This window comes from Alexandromys fortis, unplaced genomic scaffold (genome assembly GCF_014885135.2).
Source record: "Alexandromys fortis isolate MF-2015 unplaced genomic scaffold, M_Fortis_MF-2015_v1.1 scaffold_3, whole genome shotgun sequence".
NCBI classification, from domain to species: domain Eukaryota; kingdom Metazoa; phylum Chordata; class Mammalia; order Rodentia; family Cricetidae; genus Alexandromys; species Alexandromys fortis.
Window position 1 is genome coordinate 13,740,198 of NW_026067909.1, and position 27,029 is coordinate 13,767,226.

At 50.4% G+C, this 27,029-nt stretch overlaps 1 protein-coding gene across 1 annotated transcript in view; it reads right to left on the reverse strand.

The window, feature by feature from the left end:
• Positions 1 to 3,358: 3,358 nt before the first annotated feature.
• Lrp5 (LDL receptor related protein 5) overlaps positions 3,359 to 27,029 on the reverse strand; it is a 108,193-nt gene continuing 84,522 nt past the window's right edge. The window contains exons 15-23 of the mRNA XM_050137480.1: positions 25,689 to 25,879; positions 23,774 to 23,983; positions 18,835 to 18,960; positions 15,452 to 15,688; positions 13,145 to 13,255; positions 11,300 to 11,536; positions 10,541 to 10,680; positions 6,896 to 6,993; positions 3,359 to 3,824 (exon numbers count right to left, since the gene is read on the reverse strand). Of these exons, the coding sequence (XP_049993437.1) occupies positions 3,563 to 3,824; positions 6,896 to 6,993; positions 10,541 to 10,680; positions 11,300 to 11,536; positions 13,145 to 13,255; positions 15,452 to 15,688; positions 18,835 to 18,960; positions 23,774 to 23,983; positions 25,689 to 25,879 (1,612 nt within the window). The 3' untranslated portion in view covers positions 3,359 to 3,562. The remainder of the gene's footprint in view (positions 3,825 to 6,895; positions 6,994 to 10,540; positions 10,681 to 11,299; positions 11,537 to 13,144; positions 13,256 to 15,451; positions 15,689 to 18,834; positions 18,961 to 23,773; positions 23,984 to 25,688; positions 25,880 to 27,029) is intronic.

A 27,029-nucleotide genomic window follows, 5' to 3' on the forward strand; every position in this document is an offset into this window, starting at 1 on the left:
GCTGCTGCTGCTGCTGCTGCTGCTGCTGCTGCTGCTGCTGCTGCTGCTGCTGCTGCTTCTTCTTCTTCTTCTTCTTCTTCTTCTTCTTCTTCTTCTTCTTCTTCTTCTTCTTCTTCTTCTTCTTCTTCCTCTCTCCTCCTCTTCCTCCTCCTCCTCTTCCTTCTCCTCCTTCCTCGTCCTCTTCTTTTTTGAGACAAGGTTTCTCAGTGTAGCTCTGGCTGTCCTGAAACTTGCTCTGTAGACCAGGCTGGCCTCAAATTCAGATATCTCCTTGCCTTTGCCTCTTGAGTGCTGGGATTAAAAGTGTGTGACACCACTATTTTTTCCCTTAAAGACAAGGTCCAAATAAATTGCCTACACTGGCCTTGAACTTGTGATTACAGGCTTGTACCACTAGTCTGCATATTTTCTTTTTTTTAAATATTTATTTATTTATTATGTATACAATATTCTGTCTGTATGTATGCCTGCAGGCCAGAAGAAGGCACCAGACCTCATTACAGATGGTTGTGAGCAACCATGTGGTTGCCGGGAATTGAACTCAGGACCTTTGGAAGAGCAGGCAATGCTCTTAACCACTGAGCCATCTCTCCCAGCCCCCAATAGGAAACTCTTAAGGTCTCAGTGAGGTGTGAGTAAGATGTGGAGAGGTGGCTGTCACCAAAGAGCAGAGCAGTTGAACCGGGGGTAGAAGATGGCGGGTGAATAGCAACAATTCTGCTTCTCAATCACTGTGTGCCCAAGCCTTGGTTTCCTCAATGTCAAAAGGGGAACACCTGACTGGACTGCCACAAAGTTAAATAGCCAGGTGAATGTCACCCTTGTCTATACTACCCCAACTCCTTAAAAAAAAAAAAAAAAGCCCTCTTGGCTCAGGGTCAAGATGCCTCCTGGGGGGCGGAGCACAGCATCAGCCAGGGCCTGCCTTGGGGTTTTGAAATGTCTCTGATCTCTGGATGGACTGCCACTTAGCTGCTTTCCTCCAAATTGTAACATCCCTTCTTGGAGCTCTGGAAGATTTGAAAAGAATAGGAAACTTAGAAACTCTCAAACCTCAGGAGGCTCCTGAATATGACAGAATTCACCAAGACCCCTCCCAAAGGTTATACAAATGTAATCGCTGGGCAGAGGAGACTCTCCAATCATCAGGGGTGTGGTATTAGAGTTGGGGCCCATGGTGAGGTGGGTTTCTCAGTGATCATTCCTTTTGAGTACCCCCACTGCTGTGAGCAACCCTAGCAAACTCACTGGTTTGCTAAGCGAGACAGGTGATGTGGTTCCTTTTGTCCCCACCAATTCCTTATCTGGGGTAAAGAGATGATATTCATGTCCTCTCAGGAAAATTCAAAGAATGGTGCGGGGGGGGGGGGGGGGGAGCTGAGGGGGGGGGGGGCACACGCCTTTAATCCCAGCACTTGGGAGACAGCGACAGTCAGATCTCTGTGAGGCCAGTCTGGTCAACAGAATGAGTTCCAGGAGAGGCTCCAAAGCTAAAGAGAAACCCTGTCTCTCTCTCTCTTTTTTTTTTTTTTTTTTTTTTTTTTTTGGTTCCCTGACGAGAAACCCTGTCTTGAAAAAAAAAAAAGGGAAAAAGGGGGGGGGGGGAATTCCCACTACCTGAGGCTCCCAGTAAGCAGATTGCTTAAATGCAGCACTGTCCATCAGCATGACCCTGCCTTGGTACCTAGTAGGCGATGATTGGACTGACTCCTAGCTTCCTCTAGCTGACCACATAAACAGGAAAAGGTCAGAGATAAGGCCTCTGAGCACCAGCCAACAACCTTAAGCATGCAATAACCCTATTTAGGGAATGGGATCTCTAACCATGTAATAGCTCCATATGCAGACGGTGTTGCCCACAGTACTGGGGGAGGGAAAGGACAGCAGAAGGTGACTTGACCCTTTCTCTGTTCAGACAGGCTGCCAGGGCCAGCAGCCCAAGTTCTTCCTTTCCCACCCCTTGCCCGACCGTGGGCTGCATGCATGGATGGCAGAGGGAAAACAAGGATGCTTGCTGCATCCCATCCCCAGTGCAGGCTGGGAGCTGGACTTCAGTGAGTGCTTTCGGGTAATTGGCCCAACCAAAAGAGCAATTTGGGGGGCTTTGGCCTCACAGGCAACTTGGTGGCAAGAGATACAGCCTTTGGGCAGAGGAGTTCAGCTGCCACTCTGGCAGTGCCAGTCTTTGCAAACTTAGGTCTGTCCATTACCTTTGAGTTTTATTAGGTCACAGCCTCTGTTCTATCAAGGACCAGCCCTGCCATAGGCCATCTCCTCTAACATTGTTGCACAGAACCCTTAAAAGGCCCACCAATAACAGGAGTCAGCACAACCCATTCCCTACTACCCCTCTCTACAGAGATAGGCCTATACCCCCAGGCCAAGCTCTTAGTGGTAGAACCAGCAAGTCAGCCTGTCTTTGTCACAACCAAGCTGACTATTGTCCTAGGGACTCCTGATCTCAGTAACAGGCCAGGGGAGCAACTCTGGTATGTTCCAGTGAAACAGGTGTCTGCCGTTCCCTAGGCCTCTTTCCTGTGAGTCTCCCTTCCCTGGGCTGCTTTTACCCCTCTTTGCACTTCCAGTCCTCTAGAAGTAGTTCAAGGGTTGAATTTCAGTACTCTGTTGGGAGAGACCTTTGAGATTTTCTCTTTCAGTTCACAGGAATTGCCACACCCAATACTGAGTATAGTCTTTCTCGGTCCTCTCTCCAACACCACAACTGAGGTCAAGCTTGAAACTGAGTGACAGGACATTGCCCTTTGACCTTCAGTACACAATAGTCACCCACCCTCCTTATACTCCAAGCCACAGCTTATTTTATGACCTGTCACAAATAGGAGGTCCCTCCCCAGGACAGGGACTAGGCCTCTCTGTATGTTTTTCAGCACCTCCCAGATGAAGATGCAGACAGACCTCAGATTTTGCTGCCTCAGTGCCTCTGCGAACAAAGGGTATTGTCTAAGACGTGACCAGAACAACCACAGTCTGGCAGAGTGAAGCTCACAGCTCAATCCATTGGGGTCTACACAAATGGAAGGGTCAGATGGGCTGCCCTGGCCTCAGACCTCATGACTGGCACCAGGCTGAGCCAGCATGCCAACCCAGCTTGAATCCCAGAAATCCAGTACAAAACAGGAAATGTCCTGAGCCTTTTGCAGAGTATGATATGCTATTCTGTACAGGTCAGTTCACTCCACTGGCTCGACCTATGGACTGGCCTGTCTCTGCTTGAGGGGGCTTGATAAAGGGATACCCATGCATAGGAGAACATGCACACAACAGCCACCAAGTGGGGGACCGTTCATTTTTTGGGAATAGGCAACTTAAATATTCACAGAGCACAAAAGAATGGCAGTTATGTTTTAAAAAATTAAGTTTATAAATATTTCTCCACTGTACAAAGTTTTCCCAGCCCTGCCCACCCCCATCACTGTTCACATTTCTCATTTTTAAAAAATCCCAATTATATTTATTTTTTAAATCATAAAATATATTTTTCCTTTGTTCATATTTAAAAATATTTACAGGGAGGCAGCGAGGCCGGGGTGGGCAGCCGAGGTCAGGACGAGTCTGTGCAGGGGGATGGAGGAGGCGGGAAGAGGTGGCAGTAGCTTCTTTCGGTGACAGGCGAGGGCGGGCAGCTGTCCTCTGCAGACAGGTATTGGCTGTGGGGGGTGGGTGGGGGTGGGTAGGGGTCTGAGTCCGAATTCAAGTCCAGGTAGTATTTGCTGGTCTTCCAGCGGCTGGTGCTGTAGTCGCTGTCGCACACGTCTGTGCTGCACGGTGTTGTTGGGGGTGCCATGCCCCGGATGATGTAGGGTCTAGAGGGAAAAGAGAGGAGGTTGGCAGGTGTGCCGATACAAGGCCCTTGAACTGCTTGTCCTCAGCAAGCTTTCAGGGGCAAGGTCTGCTAGGTGGCATAATTTAAGAGTTCACTTTCTCTTTCTCCCACTCCGCCTCCACAACCAGGGCTTGGTAAGAACTAGGTCCCTGATCCCTTTACAGACAACAAGTCAGCAGAACCTGTTCGCTGACTTTGGGAGGAGCTCACTTAACCTCCGAACTTCCGTTTCTCAAAAGGAAACACTTTCTGCTTTGGGTATGTGCATGCATATTCATATGTATGTGTGAGGGTGCAGGTACCCATGTATGGAGGTCAGAGGTCGAACTCAAGTGTCTCCTCCCATCTCTCTCCACTTTATCCTTTGGGCAGGGGCTCTTACTGAACCTGGAGCTCATCAATTTAGCTAGACTGGCTGGCCCCCAGGATCCTGCCTCTGCCTCCCTGGCGCTGGGACTACATCAACTTTCCACTGTATGTGGCCTTTTACTCCACTCCCAATGCTTGTGTGACAGATCATCTCCAGCATTTATTTATTTGTTTGTTTGTTTATTTATTGAGGCAGAGTTTCTCTGTGTAACTTTGGAGCCTGTCCTGGATCTTGCTCTGTAGACCAGGCTGGTCTCAAACTCACAGAGATCCACCTGCCTCTGCCTCCCAAGTGCTGGGATTAAAGGCATGTGCCGCCACCACCACTGGGCCCCAGCCTTATTTCTTAAGACGCTTTTGTAAGGATGAAGTAAGATTCTATGTGGAACATGCTAGAAGCATAAGTGTCCACAGGGGAAAGTGTTTAATAGCTATTGACACATGCTCTTTTCTGCAACTGTTGAGGATATGTGGTTCTGGAACAGTCGTGTCTTAAGTTATAGCACCCTGACCTTGGTGACGTCTTCCAGTCTCCTGCAGTGGTGCAGAAACTCTGGGTCAGGCCCCGTGTCCTGAACTTAACAAAGCCAGGATCATGGTATCTTTTCAGAGCCAGGACCCACCATGCTGGGGTCACCACGAACAGAAATGGGAGGCTGAAATAGTGGCAACACAACTCAGCCTCAGCAAGGTCAGGCCACGGAAAGGACAGTGCCTTGGAGTAGGACCCAGAGCAAAGGCAGGCAGGTGGGAGACTTGGAGAAATGGCTTTGTGGGCACAGCTATTTCTAGTCTGGGGACTGGTGTTATACTTTGACACTAGGAAGCCACCACAGGTCCTTGAGCAGCAATATAAAGAGGGCTGCAGTCTCTGACAAGTTGGTGCAAGAGTTCCCAGAAATGGTCACTAGATGGCAGGCAGGACCACCCTGGAAGGCCCAGTAGGCCAGGGACCCAGGCAGGGAGACTGTATGGTCTGGACAGGTGCCAGAACCCTGGCCTACATGCTGGACGGGCCCAGGCCCTCTCTACCTGCCTTGGCAGGTAGCTCCCCTGGGGTTGAGGCCCAGAGTACCTAGAAGGTAGCCCTGTGAGTTATGCCCATCCTTGCACCCTAGATTCTGATTAGCTACGGCCACCACAGCAGTGTTCCTGGATCCTGCTTCTCCTCTATATTCTGTGGCCATTCTGCTGTAGAATGTGGGTTCGCTGAGCAACATGCCCAGCTATTTTCATTAGAGCAGGTGGGCCCGCTTCTAGGGATCCATCACTGGGGTCCTGCTTACTACTGATATTTCCTCATAGGAAAAGAGGCTGGAGGGGATCACTGAACCCTCACTTGTGGCTCCCTCTGAACCTCTCAGTCATGTATAGGCAATTCTACTCGAAATGTGTTTGGCCTGGGATAACTCCATCCATGCTGGGAGAAGACTTTCCAGTGTGGGGACTTGGCGGGGGAGCGGTCACCATAGTCCTCTAAGACAGACCAATAAACTCACTGGTTCCCAGGTGTGAGTTTTGGTGGAATTGTTTAGTTTACCATTGGGACCTTCTGAAGATGGGTAGGCTATGCATTTATATCACCCCAAGATTAAGAATGGCTCATAACAGCATTCTCACTCATGGAATTTGGTCTGAGACCCCAAAATAAAGGTAACTTGGCGGTCAGGGTCAGGCTAAGCCGGCTTGTGGGCTTCTCAGGCTCAGAGAAACCACTGTTTTGAGAAAAGAGCAAGAAGCATCCCTTGGGCTGGAAAGATGAACATGAACTATTCTTTGCAGAGGACCAAAGTTTGATTCCCAGTACTCACACCAGGAAGCTCACAACTGCCTGTAACTGCAGCTTCAAGGGATCCCCTGACCTCCTCAGGCACAAGCAAATAATTAAAAAAAAAATCATCCTAACAGAGGTTACCCTTGTCAGGCTCTGACCAAGGGCCAGCATCACAGTGGGTTTTTTTTTTTTTTTTTTTTTTTTTTTTTTTTTTTTTGGTTTTTTGAGACAGGGTTTCTCTGTAGCTTTGGTGGCCGTCCCGGAACTAGCTCTAGTAGACCAGGCTGGCCTCGAACTCCCAGAGATCCGCCTGCCTCTGCCTCCCAAGTGCTGGGATTAAAGGCGTGTACCACCAGTGATTTTTAAACACACACTTGAGCCTTCTGAGGCCCTGGCATCATGGTGAGCAGGGTCGCCAGGGCCAATAGCTGCAATGGGTCACAGCAGGGACTGGAGCCTAAGCACTGGTTTCCCCAATGGGTGCAAATACTCTGCACTCTGCTGGATTCCTTCAAAGCCATGCTCCAGGTGTCCCAAGTGGCGATGAGCCCATTAAGAAGATATACTTGCTGGGTGGTGGTGGCACACACCTTTAATCCCAGCACTCTAGAGGCAGAGGCAGGCAGATCTCTGTGAGTTCAAGGCCAGCCTGGCCTACAGAGCAAGTTCCAAGCTTTGCCCTACCACCCACCCCAGCTCCAAAGCTACACAGAGAAACCATGACTCAAAAAAAAAAAAAAAATCACCTGGTGTCTAAGCAACACTTAACCTGCCCTGAGCTCACACACAGGCAACCCTGAGGACCCAGAGAGTGGAGTGAAATGGGAAAGATAGAACCCATGAGACACACCTTAAGGAAGATGAAGATGAGACCCTCCTTCCTATGGAAGGCAAGGATGGACTCCTACCTGTATGGTCTGGCAGTGGCTGGGATGTTCGAAGAGTAACACATATCCATGTTGTACAGGGAGGGGTCCGTAGCTGGGGATGGTGGCGGGTTCAGGATCTAAAGAGAGCAAGCGGGTTTATTCCAGGCCTCCCTTGGCTAAACCACCCCTCCAGCTTGCCAGCCTGGGGTCTGTTCTCAGCCCATGGTCCACAGACCTCTCTAGAGCTAGTGAACTTAGAAAGCAGACGGGAAACACCAGCCATCTTCCCCAGAGCTGATGGTGGCCAGAGGCATGGGGACAGAGTGCTTTCCACCCAGCTGTCCTTGTCCTTCTCAGGCATCACTTTGCTGGCCAGTAGAGACCCCTCAGGACCACAACCAGATCTCGGCCATAAACACCAAGAGCCCTGGTCTCTTCCACCAGCATCCGGTGTCTCCACCTGCCCGTGTGCACCTCTCTGCTTCCTCGGGAACTTCATGCTGACGGCACTTGGCTTTCACTCCTGCACCTCCTGCCATTGCCTGTGACCTAGCTCCTGCTCAGGACGCCCCAAGTCCCTGCTGGAGCACTTTCCAACAAAGAGGTTGGATAAGGAGGGAGCGGCCCCACCCCTTTCTCAGGGAGCTTTGCCCTACCACCCACCCCAGCTGTGATAAGAAGACACCAGACACCCTGGACTGTGAAAATGTGCCCTGATGGACATTGATGGCAGCAGGGACCTCTCGGTATGTCTCTGACTACATCCTGAGTGTTGTGACCCAATTGATGGATCAATCCCTAGATGAAAAATAATAGAGCCAGGCGGTAGGGGCACATGCCCTTAATCCAAGTACTCAGGAGGCAAGGGCAGGCTGTGTGTCTGAGGACAGTCTGGGAAAGAGTGAGGTCTAGGACAGCCGAGGCTACAAAAAGAAACCCTGTCTTGAAAAACAAAAACAAAAACAAAACAAAAAGAAAGCCAAAATAAAACAAAAGAAAGAAAAGAGAAATAATATGAAGGCACTGGAGGTGGCAAAAGGTACAAAACGGGGCCTCCTTGGAAGAAGTGGGTCCCTGCAGAAGCACCTCCTCCCAGCCCCTTGCTCGCTTTCTCTTTGCTTCCTAGCTCATGAAGCACTTCTACCATGATGTTTTGCCAAGAGTGCTGGGCAAGGAACTCCAGGCTGAAGCCTTTGAACTCTGAACCCATGAGGCAAAATAAACCATGGAGTGCTGACAGAAAGTCTTAAAAGTGTGGCCCTCTGCTGGCACACAGAGGAACTGTGTCTCCTGTAGCAATAGAGGTTAAAATGATAGACTAAGGCACCCAGGTAGGTGCCAAGACCTAGGCACTAAGATTGGGACAGCTCCCATTGACCCACCCATGACACAGAAAAGACAGTGCCAGGGGAATCGCATCTGCGTTTCCGAGGATGAGCCAGACTGTGGTTCCTAAGCACACTCCTCCTAGGGATGCGCTAATGGAATGTACACAGGGCACACCAAGTGCAAGCCAAGGGTGCCTGTGGGGATATTTTGTTTATAATCTAACAAATAAAGCTTGCCTGAAGATCAGAGTGCAGAGCTAGCCACTAGTTAGCCATAGAGACTAGGCAGTGGTGGCACATACCTTTAATTCCGAGGCAGAGACTATGGCTCTCTGTGAGTTCAAGCCCACCATGGGTTACACAAGATTGATCCAGACTAAAAGAGACAGAGCCAGGCTGTAGTGGCTTATGCCTTTAATCCCATTACTTGGGAGCACTTGAGCTACTTCTGTAGAGCTGTGAGTATGCTCAGCCCACTGAGTGCAGGGCTGCAACTCAAGAGAGGGTAGCTTTGTGTTGTCGAGGCTGTAGAGAGTACAAGAACAACAGGGGGTTTCTAAATTCTAGATGCTGGCCTCTAAAATTAGACTCTGGAACTTTCGGAAGACTCAGCTCCTATCCTGTCCCCCAGAGATAACGCTGTCCTCAGCCCCATCCGCCCAGGATGAGGAGAGGCATGATAAGGCGTCGACAACACACAGACAACAAGGGACACCCCAAAGGGGAGGGGTGAGTCCTTGGCAATGTGAACTCCCCAGGGAGACCCTGGAAGACATACAAGGGGCTGTCCTTGCCTTTGTGTAAGCTGCAAAAACTGGGGAAGCAAAGTGCTTATGGAGCAAAGCCGAGCACCAAGGCCTTCAAGGACACTGCTACTGCAGCCCCCTCACTGTGGTTTTGCCCTCTAGGGTTTGATACCACAGCCAACACAGGCCTGAAAAGACTTGACTCTCATCTGCCTGCCTCTGCCTCCCGAGCGCTGGGATGAAAGGAGTGTGCCACCAGTGCCCAGCAACACATGTGCCATAGCACGTGTGGAGGTCAGAGGACAGCTTGAGAGAATCGGTTTTCTCCTACCACGTGGGTTCAAGGAACTGAACTCACAATGACAAGTTTGGTGCCAAGCACCTTCCCCTGCTAAACCATCCTGTCAGCCCTGTAATAACTTACTGAAGGATATTATTAGGATTATTCAGACTAATTATTAAACCACAGACTTGACCACAGGTCTTTGTACAGGGAGAACCAGTGTGTGTCTACCTGACACTATCTGTAGTTTTTAGCATCTGCAGGGGGAAGGGATGCTGGCATGTATTCCCACAGGTATGGGAGAAGATTCATACAGTGCAGCAAGCCACTCAGCAGACAAGGTTTCTCCTCAGCTTGCCTCAGGGAGAACATTCCCTCACAGGAGAGGGCTGGTCAGTCACTCTCCACAATCTATTCCTCGTAGGATGAGGCTGGGAGACAGCACCCCCTAAAATCAGATGAAAGGCTCCACAGACTATTTTAGCCAAAAATTATACTGCTTGGTTGTCTGTCTTTGGATGATAACCATCTGTTTTCAAGAAATTGGGGCCATGGTGGAAGTCACAAATATTCCTGGTAGGGACGAGAAACGTCCTCCTGGGCTAGATGGGCCCAGCAAAGCAGTGAGGACCATGATGCAAGATGAGAGAACCGCCTAGACACCAGAAAGTCCCAGGAATAACTGGAATTGGAGGTGAGAGCTTTCTGTGTTTCTTTTATTCTTTGAGTTTTGTCTTTGATTTTTTTGTTTGTATTTTGTTTGTTTGTTTAGACAATGTTTTCCTATGAGGCCTTGGTTTTCCTGGAACTTGTTATGTAGACCAGGCTGGCCTCAAACTCACAGAGATCCTCCTGCCTCTGCCTCCCAAGTGCTGGGATTAAAAGTGTGCAATATGTTGGTTTTTGAGACAGGAAGACATGCATCCCAGACTGTCCTCAAGCTTCTTGTATAAACAAGGATGTATGGACAAAGAAGATCCTGGGTTCCTCACCTCTCTGCCTCCACCCCTATACCCGCTAGCCCTGGTATGTGTTGAACTAGGGATGGAATCTAGAGCTTTGAACATGCTAGGCAAACACACTATGAATGGAGCCACATCCCTTTGTGGACAGATGTGTTTGCAGACCATCTCTATAGCCACCCTTTTCTATTCAGAAAACAACGGCACCAGTGAGGGAAACAAAGGGGGAGCATGCACCACCGTTCTGTGGGGCACTGGAAGAATTACTAGCTCTAGGAAGATCTCTCACCCAGGAAGTCCCTGGAGCCAGCTGGCACTGACAGGAGTCCCCCACTGTCACCCATTTATCAGCCTGTCTCACTCACCGGTGGATATAATGTGGCTTTTGTGCTGGATGAGCTGCTGGATGAGGCCCCGGTGACGTGATTCCGGTCGTAGAGGGGCACGCTGCCCCGCCCCCCCACCAGGCTCATGGAACTCATCATGGACTTGCTGCATGGGATGCCTGTGAGGAAGGAAAGGCAGATCACAATGAGCAAACTCCCGCTTTGGGCCCTGATGCCCATGAAATTTCCACTCAGGCGAACGTATCCCAACGGACACAGGTCTTTGGCTGTATCAGTGCAAGCTACCAAGGTCTCTACAAAACATGCAGACTCACAGTAACTCCTGGGAAGCCTGCAGAAGGGAGCCCTGTGTAGGGCTGAGTACAGAGATACCACGCAGACAGAGCTCAGGTATGCTGAGAATGCTGAGATGCGGAGACCACGGCAGCCCCTGGCAAGCCCTGCCCTCCACCCCCAAGATGAGCCAGGTCACATCAACCTCTGGATACTGCAGTTCAAGGAGGCTGGCTTAGTGAGAAGACAGACTAGGCCAGGAGAGAGGAAGCCAAGGCTGTATAGGGTTGGGCCACCTCCATGGTGGACCCTGAGTGAACAGGCACTTTCAGCCCTCGTAAGGCCCAGAGATGGGCCTGCCATATTACTGATAGGATCTGAAGCAGAAAGTGTTGCCCTGGGCATCTGCAAACACAAACTGTATCTCTGTGGGTGGCCCTCTGGGCGCTTCCCAGACAACTCACCAAACTTCCTCTATCAGAGAGGCAGCTTCAGGCTCCTTACCTGGGAAGGGACCATGCTGTGAGCCACCCGGGGCTATGAAATTGAGAGGCACGTGAGGGGTTCCACTGACATACTCATGGGGGAAGGGCCCATTGGCCCCCGTGTAGCGCTGGCACATCACTCGCTGGCAGACAAAGTAGACCCCGCCCATGACGAAGAGAGAGAGGATGATGCCAATGACAGGCCCAATGGCACTGCTGTGGGCTGGGATGTCATCGGAGGGTGGCTTGTTGATTTCTGTTGGATAGATCACTCACGTTAACCCCAAAGTGATAGCCTCCCACACGGAAAACGCTGTGAACCCAAGCAGGGCTGCCTTGCCCAAACTTGGTACCTGCAGGAAGGAGCAGATGAGCTAGGGACATGGGATATGGCTCACTCTGGGACAACTGTCTGCTGCTACTAAGCCTGCTCAACCCTGTTCTCTGCCTGGCCAACTCTGCCTCATTTCCAATGGCCTAAACTGTGCTCACAGGCTTTTGCCCAGCACCATGCCTGGCGAAGGTTGGCAGCGAGTATTCCTGCGTTAGCCCATGTCGTGAGATAACAGAGCAGGATGGTATGACCTGGAGTCAGTGTGAGCAGCTGGGTACCAGTCTTCTGGGGTCTATAGGGAGCAGAACAACTTTTATATCACCTCAATTGCAAGGCCACCAGAGTGTGAAAGACACGTCCCTGATTCAGCTGACAAAAATGTTTACCTTGGGACACAGCATTCCCAAGGACATCAACTCAATTCCTTCTTAACTGCCCACAAGATCAAAGAGCTGGGAAAAAGCTTTTGTCTCAGAAGATGGAGCCTGAGTGTGAACATCAGGCCTATGACAGTCCATGTACAGACCTGCCCAGCAGAAGACATCAGCCACCCAACTCTGCCATCTAAACCAGGCCACTCCAGAGTCAGTGCCCAAGGCATCTATGCTGTGATGGTTTCTGAGTCCATGAGAAATGTCCTTTTCCCATTATGCCCTCCTTTCCAGCAGCAGAGATCTCTGCTCTGGTCCCCATGGGGTAGATGGAGTAGACCCAGGCAGAAAATCATCACATCCTCTCTGGAATTCCAGTTCCTTCCTGTCTGACTGACAGTCTTTAGGAAGCCTTCCTGACTGCCCGACCACCTATTATCTAGCACTAACATTCACATCCTTGGGTGTTAGTCCATGTTACTCAAGGGTTATGTATGGCATATGACGTGGAAAAACCCAGACTACTGGGTTTGGGTCCTAAACTGTGTAAGAGAAGAGAAAGAGCTGATTAGTAGGCATGCGTGCATTCATTCTCTCTTCTTAACTGTGACCAGCTGCTTCCAGCCCCTCCCCTGACCTCCCCACAATGGCGGACTGTAACCTGGAACTGAAAGTCTTTCCCCTGACCTCCCCACAATGGCGGACTGTAACCTGAAAGTTCTTCCCTTGACCTCCCCACAATGGCAGACTGTAACCAGGAAATGAAAGTCCTTCCCCTGACCTCCCCACAATGGCGGACTGTAACCTGAAAGTTCTTCCCCTGACCTCCTCACAATGGCGGACTGTAACCTGGAACTGAAAGTCTTTCCCCTGACCTCCCCACAATGGCGGACTGTAACCTGGAACTGAAAGTCCTTCCCCTGACCTCCCCACAATGGCGGACTGTAACCTGAAAGTTCTTCCCTTGACCACCCCACAATGGTGGACTGTAACCTGGAACTGAAAGTAAAGTAAACCTGTACTCCCCAAGTTGCTTTTGTCAGAGCATTTCATCAGAGCAACAGAAACAAAACTAGGACACCCACTAAATGAAATTTCCCACAGCCCCAGCCCACCTCGGAGACCCCATCCCATTAGGGACCTGCCTGGAAGCACTCACCACACATGAGCTCATCAGATCCATCAGCACAGTCGGGGAAGGAGTCGCACTGCTGCTTGATGAGGACGCACTGGCCACTGGTGCACCGGAACTGGTTGGGCAGACAGACAGCTGTGAGGGAGAAAGGGGTCACGCTCAGAGGAGCTGGAGGGCAGCTGCTGTCCTGGCCCCAACCAACACTGAGCCAACAGCAAGAACGCTTTCCCAGCTAGAAAAGACCATAGGAAACTCCATCTCAGCCCAACAGGTCCCCTGTTCCAAGGTCTGTTCAGAGTGAAGAGGGGCGGGACCATGACAGTAAGGAAGAGACCTTGAAGCCAGCCTGCCCCCAGGAGGCATGCAGTCTGAGTGAGAGACAGCAAAGAGCAGGAACAACAGCCTCAGGTCCAGGGCCAAGGAGGTGGGGCTGAAGTGGAGTTGGCAGAAATAACTATTTCCTCAGTGCAGGCGGGCTGGAGCAATAGAGCCCAGAACTCCATGAAGGTATAAGATGCACTCAGGGGGACCAAGACCATCTCCTCTAACATGTGGACGGAGACTGGGTAGGGAAAACTATCGAGTTACAGCACCTTGGGGAACACCTGAGTGCTTGGCATCATCTCCCACAACCACCCATCTGGACTCTCTCCTGACATGCCCCAGGTTCCTGACCTGGGAAAGGAGACAAGGGCACTTTGTCCTTCCTAGGAGTCGGGGGCCAGCACCTGCTATTGGTGATGTATCTCACACCAGGAGGAGTGTGGGCAGGTGAGTGGGAGGAGGGAAGGATGGATTTTGAACTCATCAAGTGACACTCAAACTAGAAGCACACACTATTACTGGCTCTGCAACCAACCACCCAGCTCCCCTGTCTAGCATGAGAGTATCCACACGTACAGCAGTAACTGGGCCAGGCATGCCAATGGACCCTTATTTATAGACAAGGCAGCTAGCTGAGTTTGGCACATGTGCCATCATATATTAAGCCCTGGTCCATGGTCTCTACCAGATCCCTCAGAGCCCTGGTGAGCAGCAAAGTCATCATCACAGTCACACAGAGGAAGCAGCCAAGGTCACTCCAGGTCTCTGCTGAATGAGGGCGGAGGATGGTGGCAGACAGCATCTGAGTCATGGAGAACATCACCCAGCAGCTTTGGGCAGAGGCAGTAAGAGTGACCACAGGAATGGCTCAGTGACAGATCTGTGCCTATGGTGCTAAAACATGTGGCAGATGACCAAGAGCAGCGCAGGTCACGTATCATTCCATGCACAGCAAGTGCAAAAGAGATATATTAGAAAACTATAAAGAAGAGTCAGTGAGGGCTAGAGAGATACCCAGGTAAGGTCCATTTCCAGAGGACCCGGGTTCAATTCCCAGTACCCACAAGGCAGTTTACAATCATCTGTAACTCCAGTTCCAGTCGATCCAACACCCTCTTCCGGCTTCTGCAAGCACCAGGCAGGCACATGTGCACATACATACATGTAGGCAAAACACGCATACGCATAAAACAGAATTTAAAAAATTTTAAAGGCTGGCCAGTGAGACGGCTTAGTGCAGGGAGTCTCAATTTGGGGTCGAACAACCCTATGACAAAGGTCACATATCAGACATCCTGCATAGCAGATATTTACACTAAGATTCATAACAGTAGCAAAATTAGAGTTATGAAGTAGCAACGAAATAATTTTATGGTTGGGGATACCACAACATGAGGAACTGTTTTAAAGGGTCACTGCTAGGAAGGCTGAGAGCCACTGGCTTACAGCCGCCAGGTGGTGGCAGTGCGTGCCTTTAATCCCAGCACTTGGGAGGCCGAGATGAGGATTCCTGTGGGTCTGAGGCCAGCCTGGTCTACAGTGTGAGTTCTAGGACAGGCTCCAAAGCTACACACAAAAACCCTGTCTTGAAAAAAACAAAAACAAAAAAGATGCTTACAATCAAGCCTGGTGACCAACATGTTCCTTGAGACCCAAACAGTAGAAGGAGAAAACTGACTTCTACAAGCTGCTGTCTTCTGACCTCCATTAGCACAACATGGTACACACAGCACATATGCATGCATGCACACACGCACGTGCATACACCCTAAGGAAAAGCCTGGGAAGGTAGCTCGGTTGAGAGAGTGAAGCATTTCTTCAGGCTGCGCCTAAAACTCACTTCATTTGTTCCCACCAAGAGGACCTGCCTATTTAGCTGCTTTCCAGCCCCCTACTTGAGGAAGGTGAGGTAGAGCCTAATGCTTGGTGTACAGGAGGGAAGACCAAATGGCTTTGGCAGGGCCTGGGTGGAACATAGCAGCCAGGGTAGGCAGGGCAGAGCCTTACCATCGCAGTTGGCCTCATCAGAGCGATCCTGGCAGTCGGCCTCACCATCACAGCGCAGGCGCAGGTCCACACACTGGCCTCGAGCACAGGGGAACTGGGAGGCAGAGCACACCGGGCAGCCTTCCTCATCGCTCTGGTCGGCACACTCGGGGAAGCCGTCACAGCGCCAGGCTCCGGGGATGCAGTCAATCTCACCAGTGGCACAGGCAAACTGATCAGGGGAGCAGGTAGGAGGCTCTGGGAGAGAGAGGAGAGCACAGTCACACAGGCTCACCCCAGTGAACCACACAACTGCAGGAAGCCCATAACACACTTTCATGTAGTAGGTTGGCTTCAAACTTACTGAGTAGCCAAGGAAGACCTTGAACTGCTGATCCTCTTGTCTCATCTCCTGAGTTCAGGGATTACAGGTGTGCATCACCATACCTTGTTTACAGTGCTAAGGACTGAAGCCAGGGCCTTGCACATGGGCTCTACCACCTGAGCTACATCTTCAATGCATATCTCTTCTTTTCTTTTAGTGTGTGTGTGTTGGGGGGGCATGCTCCTATGCAGACATGGATAGCATTCTTCTCTCTCTCTCCACCTTATTCCTGAGAAATAGGGTCTCTCACTACACCTGGAGTTAGGCTGACAGTCAGCAACCCTAGTGACATGTCTGTCTCTGCCTCTCATCACACTGGGGTTACAGGTGCCACAACTGTTTTGATGTGGCTGCTGGTGATACAACCTCAGGGGTTTATGCTCACAGAGCAGTTATGCTTACCCACCGAGCCCCCACATGTCTCTCTTCTATGGTAAAGAGCACAGACTGCCTGGGAATTTTTGATTTAAGCAGCACAGACTGCCAACACAGCAAAACAGGGTGGAAAACCCAAGAAGTTTCTTGGCTTCTCAAAGCCTCCATTTCCTCCTCTCTACACCTAGGAGCCACTGCACGAGTGACGGGGCTATGGGGAAGAGACAGGGCGTGTGGCTGGGGTGGGCCACACAAGGGAGTGGTGGGTTGTGCTGCTGAAACACTGGAGCATGTTAGACCCAACACATTTCCGAACCTCAGCAAGCCCTTCCTCCTGTGACCAGACAAGTGGCCGTAAAAGATTGCAAAGTGTCTGTGTAAAAGACACACATCTCTTGGGCTGTGAGAAGGGGCCTCAAGCTGAGTGTAAAGGTACGTGCCTATAAACAGTGCACTTTGGAGATGGGAAAAGATCTGGAGTTCAAGATTAACTCTGGCTACATCAAAAGCTCAAGGCCAGTCAGGACTATGGGAGAGAGACACTGTCTCAAAAACAAACCAAAAGAAGAAACCTGAAGCCCCATGGTGAGGAAATGACAGAGGGGCACATGCTCCCAAGTGGAGAGCCAGGCCTGGGTGCACTGCCCCTACCCCAGGCAGGCAGGCTCAGGCATCCATGGGAGCCATGCAGAAACATCTTCAGATCACCAGCCTGTGTAAGTCACCAGAAGTGAAAGAGAGTGGACAGACACAAAATGTGTCTCTGTTCTTGGCCAATATCTAGGGTTTGGTTGTGTCAGGCAGTCATTCCCAGAGCTCCCGGAGCCACAGCCAGTCTGCCAGGAGCAAGACTAGCCATTAAAAAAAGTGTCCATGCGCTCAGCCAATGCCAAAAGCATACAAGGCGAGGTCATGGGCAAGGATGAAGCCTGACCCTCCCAGAAGCTCACAGAGGATACTAAGGTAGAATGCAGCCCAGGCTACCCGGCGTGTCCAGGTCACAGCAGAGAGGAGGGAAGCACTGGGAGCAGACTTCATCATGGTGACTTTAAAGACCATCACTTTTATGACAGCCATTCCCCACACGTGCTCTGTTACTTAAAGGAAACCAGCCTGCCAGCTCTGCTCTCAGTCTCATAGAGAGGAAAGCAGAGCTCACAGCAGGCAAGAGTTCATCCGAAGGTCACTCATCTTAGAAGTCAGAGTCCAGGATCTGAACCTAGGTCTTCCTAACCTGGTTCTTGATGACACATTGCCATCACAGCCATTTAGGCCCCAGGGAAATGGGGGGGTGGGGTCAGAAGCACAAATCTCTTACCAGGGGGACTAGAGAGACTTTTAGAACAGTTCAAAGTTCTGACTGCTCTTGCAGAAGATCGGGGTTCAGTTCATGGTTCCCATGAACTGCTTGTAACTCCAGTTCCAAGGGATACGATACCCCTCTTCTGGCCCTGTGGACACTGGAGGCATGTGGTTCATTACATGCAGGTGAACACTTATGCACATAAAATAAAAATAATTTAAAAAAAGAAACCCTCTATAAGATCCAACAGCCCTGTGGATAACTGACAGCAGAATAGGTGGTCAGGAAGGATAAAGATGACTGATCAGTACTATCTATCAACTGGACCTAATAAATCTTTCTAGAATATTCCACCTGACAACAGCAGAATGCCCATTCTCCCCAAGGGCACATAAAACACTCACAAAGATGGAGTCCAGAACGCATAGTGGCCATAAAGTACACTTCAATTACTTCAATCTATTTAAAGAAAAAAATCCCACAAGGGAAGCTCTCAGACCACAGTGAAATTAAAGCAGAAATCAAAGAGAGCTGGGACATTCCTAACTATCTAGAGACCAAATGAATCCTTCCAGGCAAAAATACTTACCATTGAGCCAACCTACACCTCACAACACACGGGTTATTTTTTTTTATTTTATTTATTTATTTATTTATTTATTATTTATTTATTAAAGATTTCTGTCTCTTCCTTGCCACCTCCTCCCATTTCCCTCCCCTTCCCCCAACCAAGTCCCCCTCCCTCGTCAGCCCAAAGAGCAATCAGGGTTCCCTGCCCTGTGGGAAGTCCAAGGACCACCCACCTCCATCCAGGTCTAGTAAGGAACACACGGGTTATTTAAGTATTTCAACTATTGGGGTAGGGATCAGTACTAGCCACACAAGCCTGAGGACCTGAGTTCAACCCCCAGCACCCAGTGTAAACAGCCAGGTGTGGTGGCATGTGTTCCTAATTCCAGGGCTGGGGATACAGACACAGGGTCTCTGGGCTCACTGGACAGTCAGCCTAGCCTAACTGGCAAGCTCCAGTTCCCAGTGAGAGACCTTGTCTGAAAAAAAAAAAAAAAAAAAAAAAAAGACAAGGTGGATGGCTGGGGAATAACAGCACAGATTAACCCCTGGTGGCCCCCACAGTATAAGTGCACACACACACATCAGGACTATCTGAAAACTAAGATAACTGATTAAAATCCGTGAGCTGCAGGAAAAGCACACAGAAGTGTTAATTAGGGAGGGGGCTATAGGTAAAGAAATGACTGCTTTCGAGATTAGACGCCATGGGTTCTGTCACTTTAAAGCATGCAGGGCACTAGTCAAAGACCCAATAGAAGGTTCACTCACCACCACAGGTCAGCAGGTTCTGCAGGAGTACGAGGTGGACTGGGCATGAGCAACGTGGCGTTCCATCACCCTTGGCGATGCAGATGTGGGAGCAGCCACCATTGTCTCGGGCACACGGATGGGCTGCTGTATGGACAGAGCAGGATGGAGAAGATCAGGTTCTCCCTTCCTCCTCAGAGCTCATCCTGTGCAGGTGAATGGCAGGCTCCTACAGAAGATCATCTCACTTGGTCCCTTCAGCAGCCCCGTTGATCAATAGTAACATAGAAACTGATAGAAAAACCAAGTCTCGCCAGGCGGGGGTGGCGTAGGCCTTTAATGCCAGCACTCGGGAGGCAGAGACAGGCAAATCTCTGTGGGTTTGAGACTGGCCTGGTCTACAGAGTGAGTTCCAGAAGGGCTCCACAGCTACACACACACACACACACACACAGAGAGAGAGGGGGGGGGGAGTCTGTCTTGGAAAACAACAAGCGAACAACACAAACAACAACAACAAAGCCGAGTCGTGGGACTGGAGAGATGATTAGTGGCTGAGAGCACTGGCTGCTCTTCCTGCGGATCCCACATGACAGCTCACTACTGTCTACAATTCCAGCTGAAGGAGACCCAAAACCCTCACAAAGATATACACGAAGGGAAAACACCTTTATGAAAATAAAAATTATTTTTTAAAAACAAATGGAGTCTGGCAGCTGTGCTGTGCTGCAAACACACAGCTGTCCCACTGCAGGCACTGAGGTCAACGCAGTCAGCATCCCAGCGTGAGGCAGAAAGTCACTCAGAAGCAGAAGCACTATCTCCAGCTGAGGCGCTATGGACAGCGGGTGATTCCTGTGGGGTTAGGGAGGAGTCACATCACCGTAAGGGTGTGGCTTCTGGTAAGTTAACCATGCTGCCCTGGATGGCCCCACAGCTAGACATGGGAAGCACAAATTAAGAGCTGATGGATTATTCAAAAAATAAAATAAAATAAAATTTAAAAAAGGTAGGTAGGTAGATGGGGTGGGTCGGGGAACAGTTGGGGGAAGAGTAGGGATGAACAGAATCAAAATAAATTCTATGAAATTCTCAAAGAACAAAATATTTAAAAAGAAAGAAAACAGAACCTGGAAGCCGTTTCAGACTTTAAACAGTGCACCCAAGCCTGTCTCTGTACCCCTACCCTTCCCACCATGGCTCTACACTGTCTGCTGCTTTCTCTGCTGTTATAGTGGATGTGCCCATGTCCTGACCCCTATGACCCATACACGTGAGCTTAACTGGAAGCAGAGCCTTTGCAATGTAACAGGTAAGGAATCGCAGAACGAGGTCATTGTGGGTGACCCGAGTGTTTTAAACCCACTGACAGAAGAAGGGCAGGAGCAGAGTGCAGGGACTGAACAAGAGTTTTGTGCGCGCTGGGCGAGCCCTTTACCAACTGAGCTACGTCACCATCCCTAGCTCAGGTTTTTGTTTGGTTTCATGTGTGTGGTGTATGCACATGTGTAGGGGGATTTGCACATCTGTGTACACACACAGAGGTCAACAAAAGGATGCTGGCTGTCACATCATTTTCTGCCTTATTCTCTTGAAGCACAGTCTCTCACTGAACCTGGAGCTAGGCTGATCCCACCAATCCTCCACACCCCCTAGATCTGAGCTTTTTATGAGGGTGTTTTGAACTCAGAACTCCACGCTTGCACAGCAAGTGCTCTTACCTACCAAATCATGTCTGTAGTCCCTGCTGTCTCTTAAAGAGGTCTTGCTAAAGATTTCAGGCTGGCCTCTAACACTAGTTCCTCCTGCCTCAGTATCCCAGTGGCCAACATTGCAGGTATGTGCCTCCAGGACTGTGCAGGTTTTTTTTTTTAATATTTATTTATTTAGTACACAATGTTCTGTCTGTGTGTGTTCCTGCAGGCCAGGAGAGGGCATCAGACCTCATTACAGATGGTTGTGAGCCACCATGTGGTTGCTGGGAATTGAACTCAGGAACTTTGGAAGAGCAGACAATGCTCTTAACCGCTGAGCCATCTCTCCAGCCCCATGGACGTGCAGTTTGAAAACTGAGGTGGTCACAGATTACAGCAGAGTTCAGCAAGCCCACTCTGTTATACCACAGAGCAAATAATTCTCACTTTCCCAATGAGCCTGCATCCTGCAGCTATTCCATTCTGTCAGCCCTTGCTCTGTGGACTGCAGGGAGCTCAGACATAAGTCTGGCATAGACTCTCATGAGAAAGCATGTTGGGTGTTCCACACCCCCGAAGGAGAGCTTACTTGAGAATTCCCTGCCCTTGTTATCTGGGACACCTCACGTTAAGTTTCCATAAGGGTATGTCTAATTCTTACCCTGGCTCACTAAAGGCTACCTGGTCCTTCACAGTCCCCTCAGTTATAAGGGGATATGGCTAGTGCGGCTTTCTGTGGACTCTATTGGGCAAGAGTGTCACCATTCCAACCACAACATGGTCATTCTGAAGGCTTGTGACATCTAGGAACCTGTGACTTTGTAAAGAGTCAGGAGAACAGAGATATCCTGTCGACTTTGTCTACTGAGACAGGGTCTCGTTATGGAGCCCAGGCTAGCCTGGAACTCATTATCTAAAGTAAGATGACCTCAAACTTGCTACGATCCTCCTGCCTTGGCCTCCTGAGTGCTGGGATTACAAGTATGCACCCACGTGCCTGGCTAGAATGCGATGTTTTACCCTATATCTGCAGATACACAGACTGGGGAGACGCAATTTATCCAGACAGCTCACTTCTCAGGACCCCAGTGATCCAGAGGACAGAAAAGCTGCCGCTAGCCAACCCAAGTGCTAATTTCCTGTTTCAGAACTCAGCCCAGCTTTGGGCGGATTGACAAACCTCCCCACTCCCCAGAGCACTTGTATTCCATATTATTATTCTACAGGTTTTGGCTGTAGATTCCCAGCCTATAGGGTCGAGCAACAGAAACAACATGACCAAATCAAGAGCTCTGGCCTAAACCCAAACTGCATGAGAGGGGCCCACGGCAGGGTTACTGGGTGCTAGCTAGCACTTGAGACATGCTCATAGAACTAGCATGCATCTCAGGCTAACTATGAATGTCACCCAACACAAAATCAGAAACATCATGACAGGGCCAGAGAGATGGCTCAGAAGGTGAAAGAACTGGACATTCAAGTTTGACAACCCGAGTTCAACCCCTGGAACCCACTGTGCTGGTTAGCCTTTTGTCAATTTGACAAAAACTAGCGTCATTTGAAGAGGGAAGGGAATTCAGTTGAGGAACTGCCTCTAACAGATGGGCCTGTGGGCACGTCTCTGGGACATTCTCCTGATTACTGAATGATGTAAGAAGGCCCATCCTGGGCAATATGCCTGGGCAGGTGGTGCTGGATGGTACAAGAACACAGGCCAAGCCACGGGAGCAAGCCACTAAGCAGTGTTTCTCCATGGCGTCTGCCTCAGTTCCTGCCTTGAATTCCTGCCCTGGCTTCCTTCAGTGATGGACTGTGACCTGTCAGTCAAACACACCCTTTCTTCCCCGGTTGCTTTTGGTCACAGGTGTTTATCACAGCAGCAGGGAAAGTATCTAGGATGCCCACAGAAGGGATGAAAGAGAGGCCCAACTCCACAGAGGTGCTCTCTGACCTGCACACGCTCCATGGCATGCATGTTCCCATCCCTACATACACCATACATACATAGAATTTAAAAAAAATTAGGGCTTTTTTTTTTTTGCAACTTGATTGTGTGATTTTTTTCCAAGCACGAATTTTATAGCTGACAACATTTCATCACATTGTCAAAAGTTGAACACACCTGAACAGGGGATGCAGGGGGTTCCCCATGGTCCCAGCAAAGAGAAAGCCAAGGCGAAAGCTCAGTCCTGGAGGCAGAATTAGCACCCAGCAGGAGGGATTCCAATGGAGGGACACAGGAGGACAGGGAGCAGACAAGGGCTGCAGGTGCAGACCTGCTTAGCACTAAGGGCCTGGGGTGAAGGTCCTGGACCACATGGAGAACCAGCAGCATAGAGGGGCAGTCCTAGTTCTGAAACCTGAGGCAGCAGACCCTTTAAAGAATGGGACCGAGGCCGGGCAGTGGTGGCGCACGCCTTTAATCCCAGCACTCGGGAGACAGAGGCAGGCGGATCTCTGTGAGTTCGAGACCAGCCTGGTCTACAGAGCTAGTTCCAGGACAAGCTCCAAAGCCAGAGAAACCCTGTCTCGAAAAACCAAAAAAAAAAAAAATGGGACCGAGCTGGAGACATAGCTCAAGAGGAAAATACTTGTGCAGCATGCATGAGACCTGAATTCAATCCCAGGTCTAAATCCCAGGACTAAAAAACAAAACAAACAGCTAGAGCCTAGAGGGGAGTCTTCAAATCATTGGGGGGTGTCTTCAAAGGAAACAGTGGGAACCCATCTCTCCCTCTGTTTTGGTTCCCAGCTGTGAAGCATGTAGCCTTGCTTCATCACACAATCATTGCCATAATGTGCGCTGTTTCATCACAGGCCCAAGAGTGCATGCACGCACACATGCACGCACAGCTCAGAGAATGCTAGCACTCAGGAGCTTGAGGCTGGAAGGCTGTCAGGAATTCCAGGCTAACCTGGGCTACCTAGAGAGACTGGGTCTTAAAAGTAAACAGATAGATGTAGACATATGAGAGAAGGACAGATGGATAGGGTGGCACTGGTAGACAGGAAGATCGTAGACAGACAGACAGACAGACAGCAAAAAAAACAAGCTTGGGGACTTCTGTATAGCAGCAAACAAAAGTTACTGCAGAGGGGGACACCTGGACACATACTGGCCTTCAGTGCTGAGCCCATGGCCTCCTTGGGTCCGTGGCTCTTACACCAGCAGCCCAGCTGACTTCATCAGGGCTGATTCAGGAGTCCCTAAGCAGTGTTACACTCCCCAAGAGGACCCTACCACAAAAGCTGTCCCTCTCACATACAGAACTCCTCCAGGCTGACTTCCTCCACGGCATGGATGCCTGTCAGGTGGGTGACACGGCCCTGAACCCTAGTCCGCTTGTCCCCAGTGGTCTTCTCCACACGTTCAATCATTTGCTGCTGGCGGTCGATCCAGTAGAGGTGCCTGCCCAGCACTGTCAGACCCACTGGCTGCACGATGTTGGCATCTTCCAGGGTAAGGCGGTTGGCCCCTAGGGGTAGCATAAAGGCTCCATGAGTGGCAGCCCAGTGAAGAGTCAGACCCACTAGGCGTAGGAGACTAGAGATGTAAAGAGAGGATCATGAGGGAGTCTAGGGTATTTCTGCCTTCTCCAGAGCTGGGAGCCGGAACAGACGCCATGGAAGCAGGCTCCTCCCACTAGGGATCAGGATCATACCACATGATCACTGGCATGGTGCTTCCTGTGCCCATCCATCACTAATGCGCATGTGTGTGAGATATTTGAGTGGAGGAAGTATATGTATACATGTATATACATGTGTATCCATGTGTGTGCATGCATGTGAAGGCCAGAGTCTCAATAATTTCTCCATCTCATTTATTTCTTTAAGGTATTGATTGATTGAGACAGGGCCTCCCTATATGGCCCTTGCTCTCCAAGAGCTCTTCATGTAGACAAGGTTGGCCTCAAACTCACAAAGATCCACCTACCTCTGCTGGGATTAAAGGTGTGCACCACTACACCCAGCTTTATAAAAGTATTTTTAAGCATTTATATTTCAATTTTATGCATGAGTGCTTTGCCTGTATGTATGTCTGTGCTCCAGAAGCCTACAGTGTCCAAAGGAGGTCAAAAGGATCTCCTGAAACAGGAGTTACAAATGTGTGTGAACTGTCATGTCAGTGCTGAGAACTAAACTCGGGTCCTCTGAAAGAAGAGCCATCTTTCCACCCCCTTATATTTCATTACGTTTATTTGCATGTGGGAGGGGGTACATGCCACAGCACACCTAGAGATGTCAGAGGGTGTTGGGAGCAGTGAACCCCCAGATTCTGAATTTCTTGAAAACAACTGTTTTCCTCTGCTCTAAGACAGCCTGCAGCTGCTCTGAACATGAAGCCCTCAGGAGTTCCTGATGGCAGGAGAGTGGTTTCTGGTGGGTTCGGCTGGGGCGTGGCTATCAGTTAAGGATCCCTATATAAGCTGCCCCTGGACACAATAAAGGGGGCATTCTTGGGGGATTCAAGGATAACCCATGTCTCTGTCTGTGTGTCTTTGTGTGTTTCAATCTCCAGCCCCTTGCTCGGTTCAGGAACTGTATGGTAGCGCACAGGGCACAGACAGGCATGGTGCGCTACAAGAGGGCAACTTGTAGGAGTCAGTTCTCGCCTTCACCATGTGGATCCTGGGGCTCAAACTCCTGTTGTCAGGCTTGGTGGCAAGAGCCGTTACCCAGCGAATCATCTGGGTGGCTCTCCAGGATCTCTTACTGAAACTGATTTGGCTAGACTGGCTGGCCAGAGAGTCCAACGGATCCTCCTGTGTCTGCCTTCCCAACACTGGGACCCCAGGCAAGGGCCACAGTCCCTGCTTTTTACATGGGTGCTAGGGATCAGAATTCAGGCCCTTAGGTTGCGCAGCAAGCTCTTTACCCACAAGTCACCTCTCCCCAGCCACACAGCTTTTATTAGATGAAAAGCTGCAAGGATCCAGTACCCTCCTAAGTACTGAATCCTGCTTCTCCATAGCCCAAGGCTCACATCCAGGCCCCCATGGTATTAGGAATACACATGAACATACAGAACTGCAACACAATGCCAGGCTCAGATGGCCCAGGACAAGGTGGTAGCTGCTGCCCCTACTGGTAGCAAGAAAAGCTGCGAGTTCATGGGAGGGTCACACCTGCAGGTTGCTGACAGAGGTCTCAAAGACCTGAGACATCCAGGACGCATACCTGAAAGGTCACAGCTTTCGATGCGCTTCAGGTCTGCATCCACCCAGAAGAGCTTTCCCAGGGCATTGTCCACCACGAGGGCCACGGGACGGATGAGGCCCGTAGTGAAGAGGACCTCCCGCTCTGTGCCATCCAGAGAGGCACGCTCAATCTTGGCCGCATGGTCCTGCATGTTGGTGAAGTACATGTACCTGTAGAAACAGTGTATAGAAGCCGTGGGTAAAGAGCGGTGCTGGGAGCTCTCACTGCCCCCTCATCCATAGCACCAGCCCAGCCTGGCCCTACTGCCATCCAACCAGCCACCCTAGCTTCCCACAGTTGGTCCTAGAGGCTGATGAACCACACCTGATGGGGGAATAGTGTCCCTCAAATTCATGCCACCAAGGTGTGAGCTTCTCTGAAAATCGGGTCTTTGAAAATATGAGGATTGAAATGAAATCTCTGGGTGTGAGGGTGGGCCCCAAACCCAGTGAGAGGCTGCTGAAGAGAAATATGATGGCCAAAGCGCATAGAAAGGCAGTGTGGTCAGAGGGGAAGTCTGGAACGATGGGACAAGTCAAGGAACGCCCGCAGGCACCAGAGCTGGGACTGTCCCGCTTTGCATCAGAGGAAGGGGGCCCTGCCAATACCTGGACTGTGGACCTCTGGGCTCTGAGAAGTAAGTGGATAAACACTGTAGCCAGAGAACACTTGTCTATACCCCTGCCCAACTGCCAAGGAGCATCCCGATACCCATCTCCTCAGAAGGGGCTTCCCCAGCTACAGGATAGCTGTCCTCTAGCAACTAGGGCTCCACTTGGAGGCTGAAATACTGACACTACCATCTTCCTCATGGTCACAGAAATGGCCAAGACTCTGAGGGGCTGCATCACTTGTGCACAGCCATGGGGCAGTTAAGTGCAGGAGTCAGGATGTGAACCCTGGCATCCTTGCCCTCTTCAGCAGCCCTATACATAACACCTGCTTTACATGTCAGCCCTGCAGGACTTTGAGGCCATCGGACTCCTGCCCGAGGCTCTGCAAGCTCGGCTTTGTCCTTAAGCTTCAAGGACACCTGTCCCAGGGCCCTCTCCCACACCAGGCGCTCTAAGGACCAACAGGTAGGCTACTGAGAGATTCAGGAATGACATATTTTGAGTTGGATCTTGGGCAGAATGTATGCAGCCCCAAAGATCAAGGTGGACAAATTACAGACACAAGGTCCACACAGCAGGGCTCTCAACCCCAGAGTTCTCCACCCCCATCCAGACTTCGCCTTCTGCTCATGCAGCTGGGGATCCTGGGTACAATGTTGAAAACACTGCCTAGCCCCCAAGAGACCAATACCACAGGTCCAGAGGG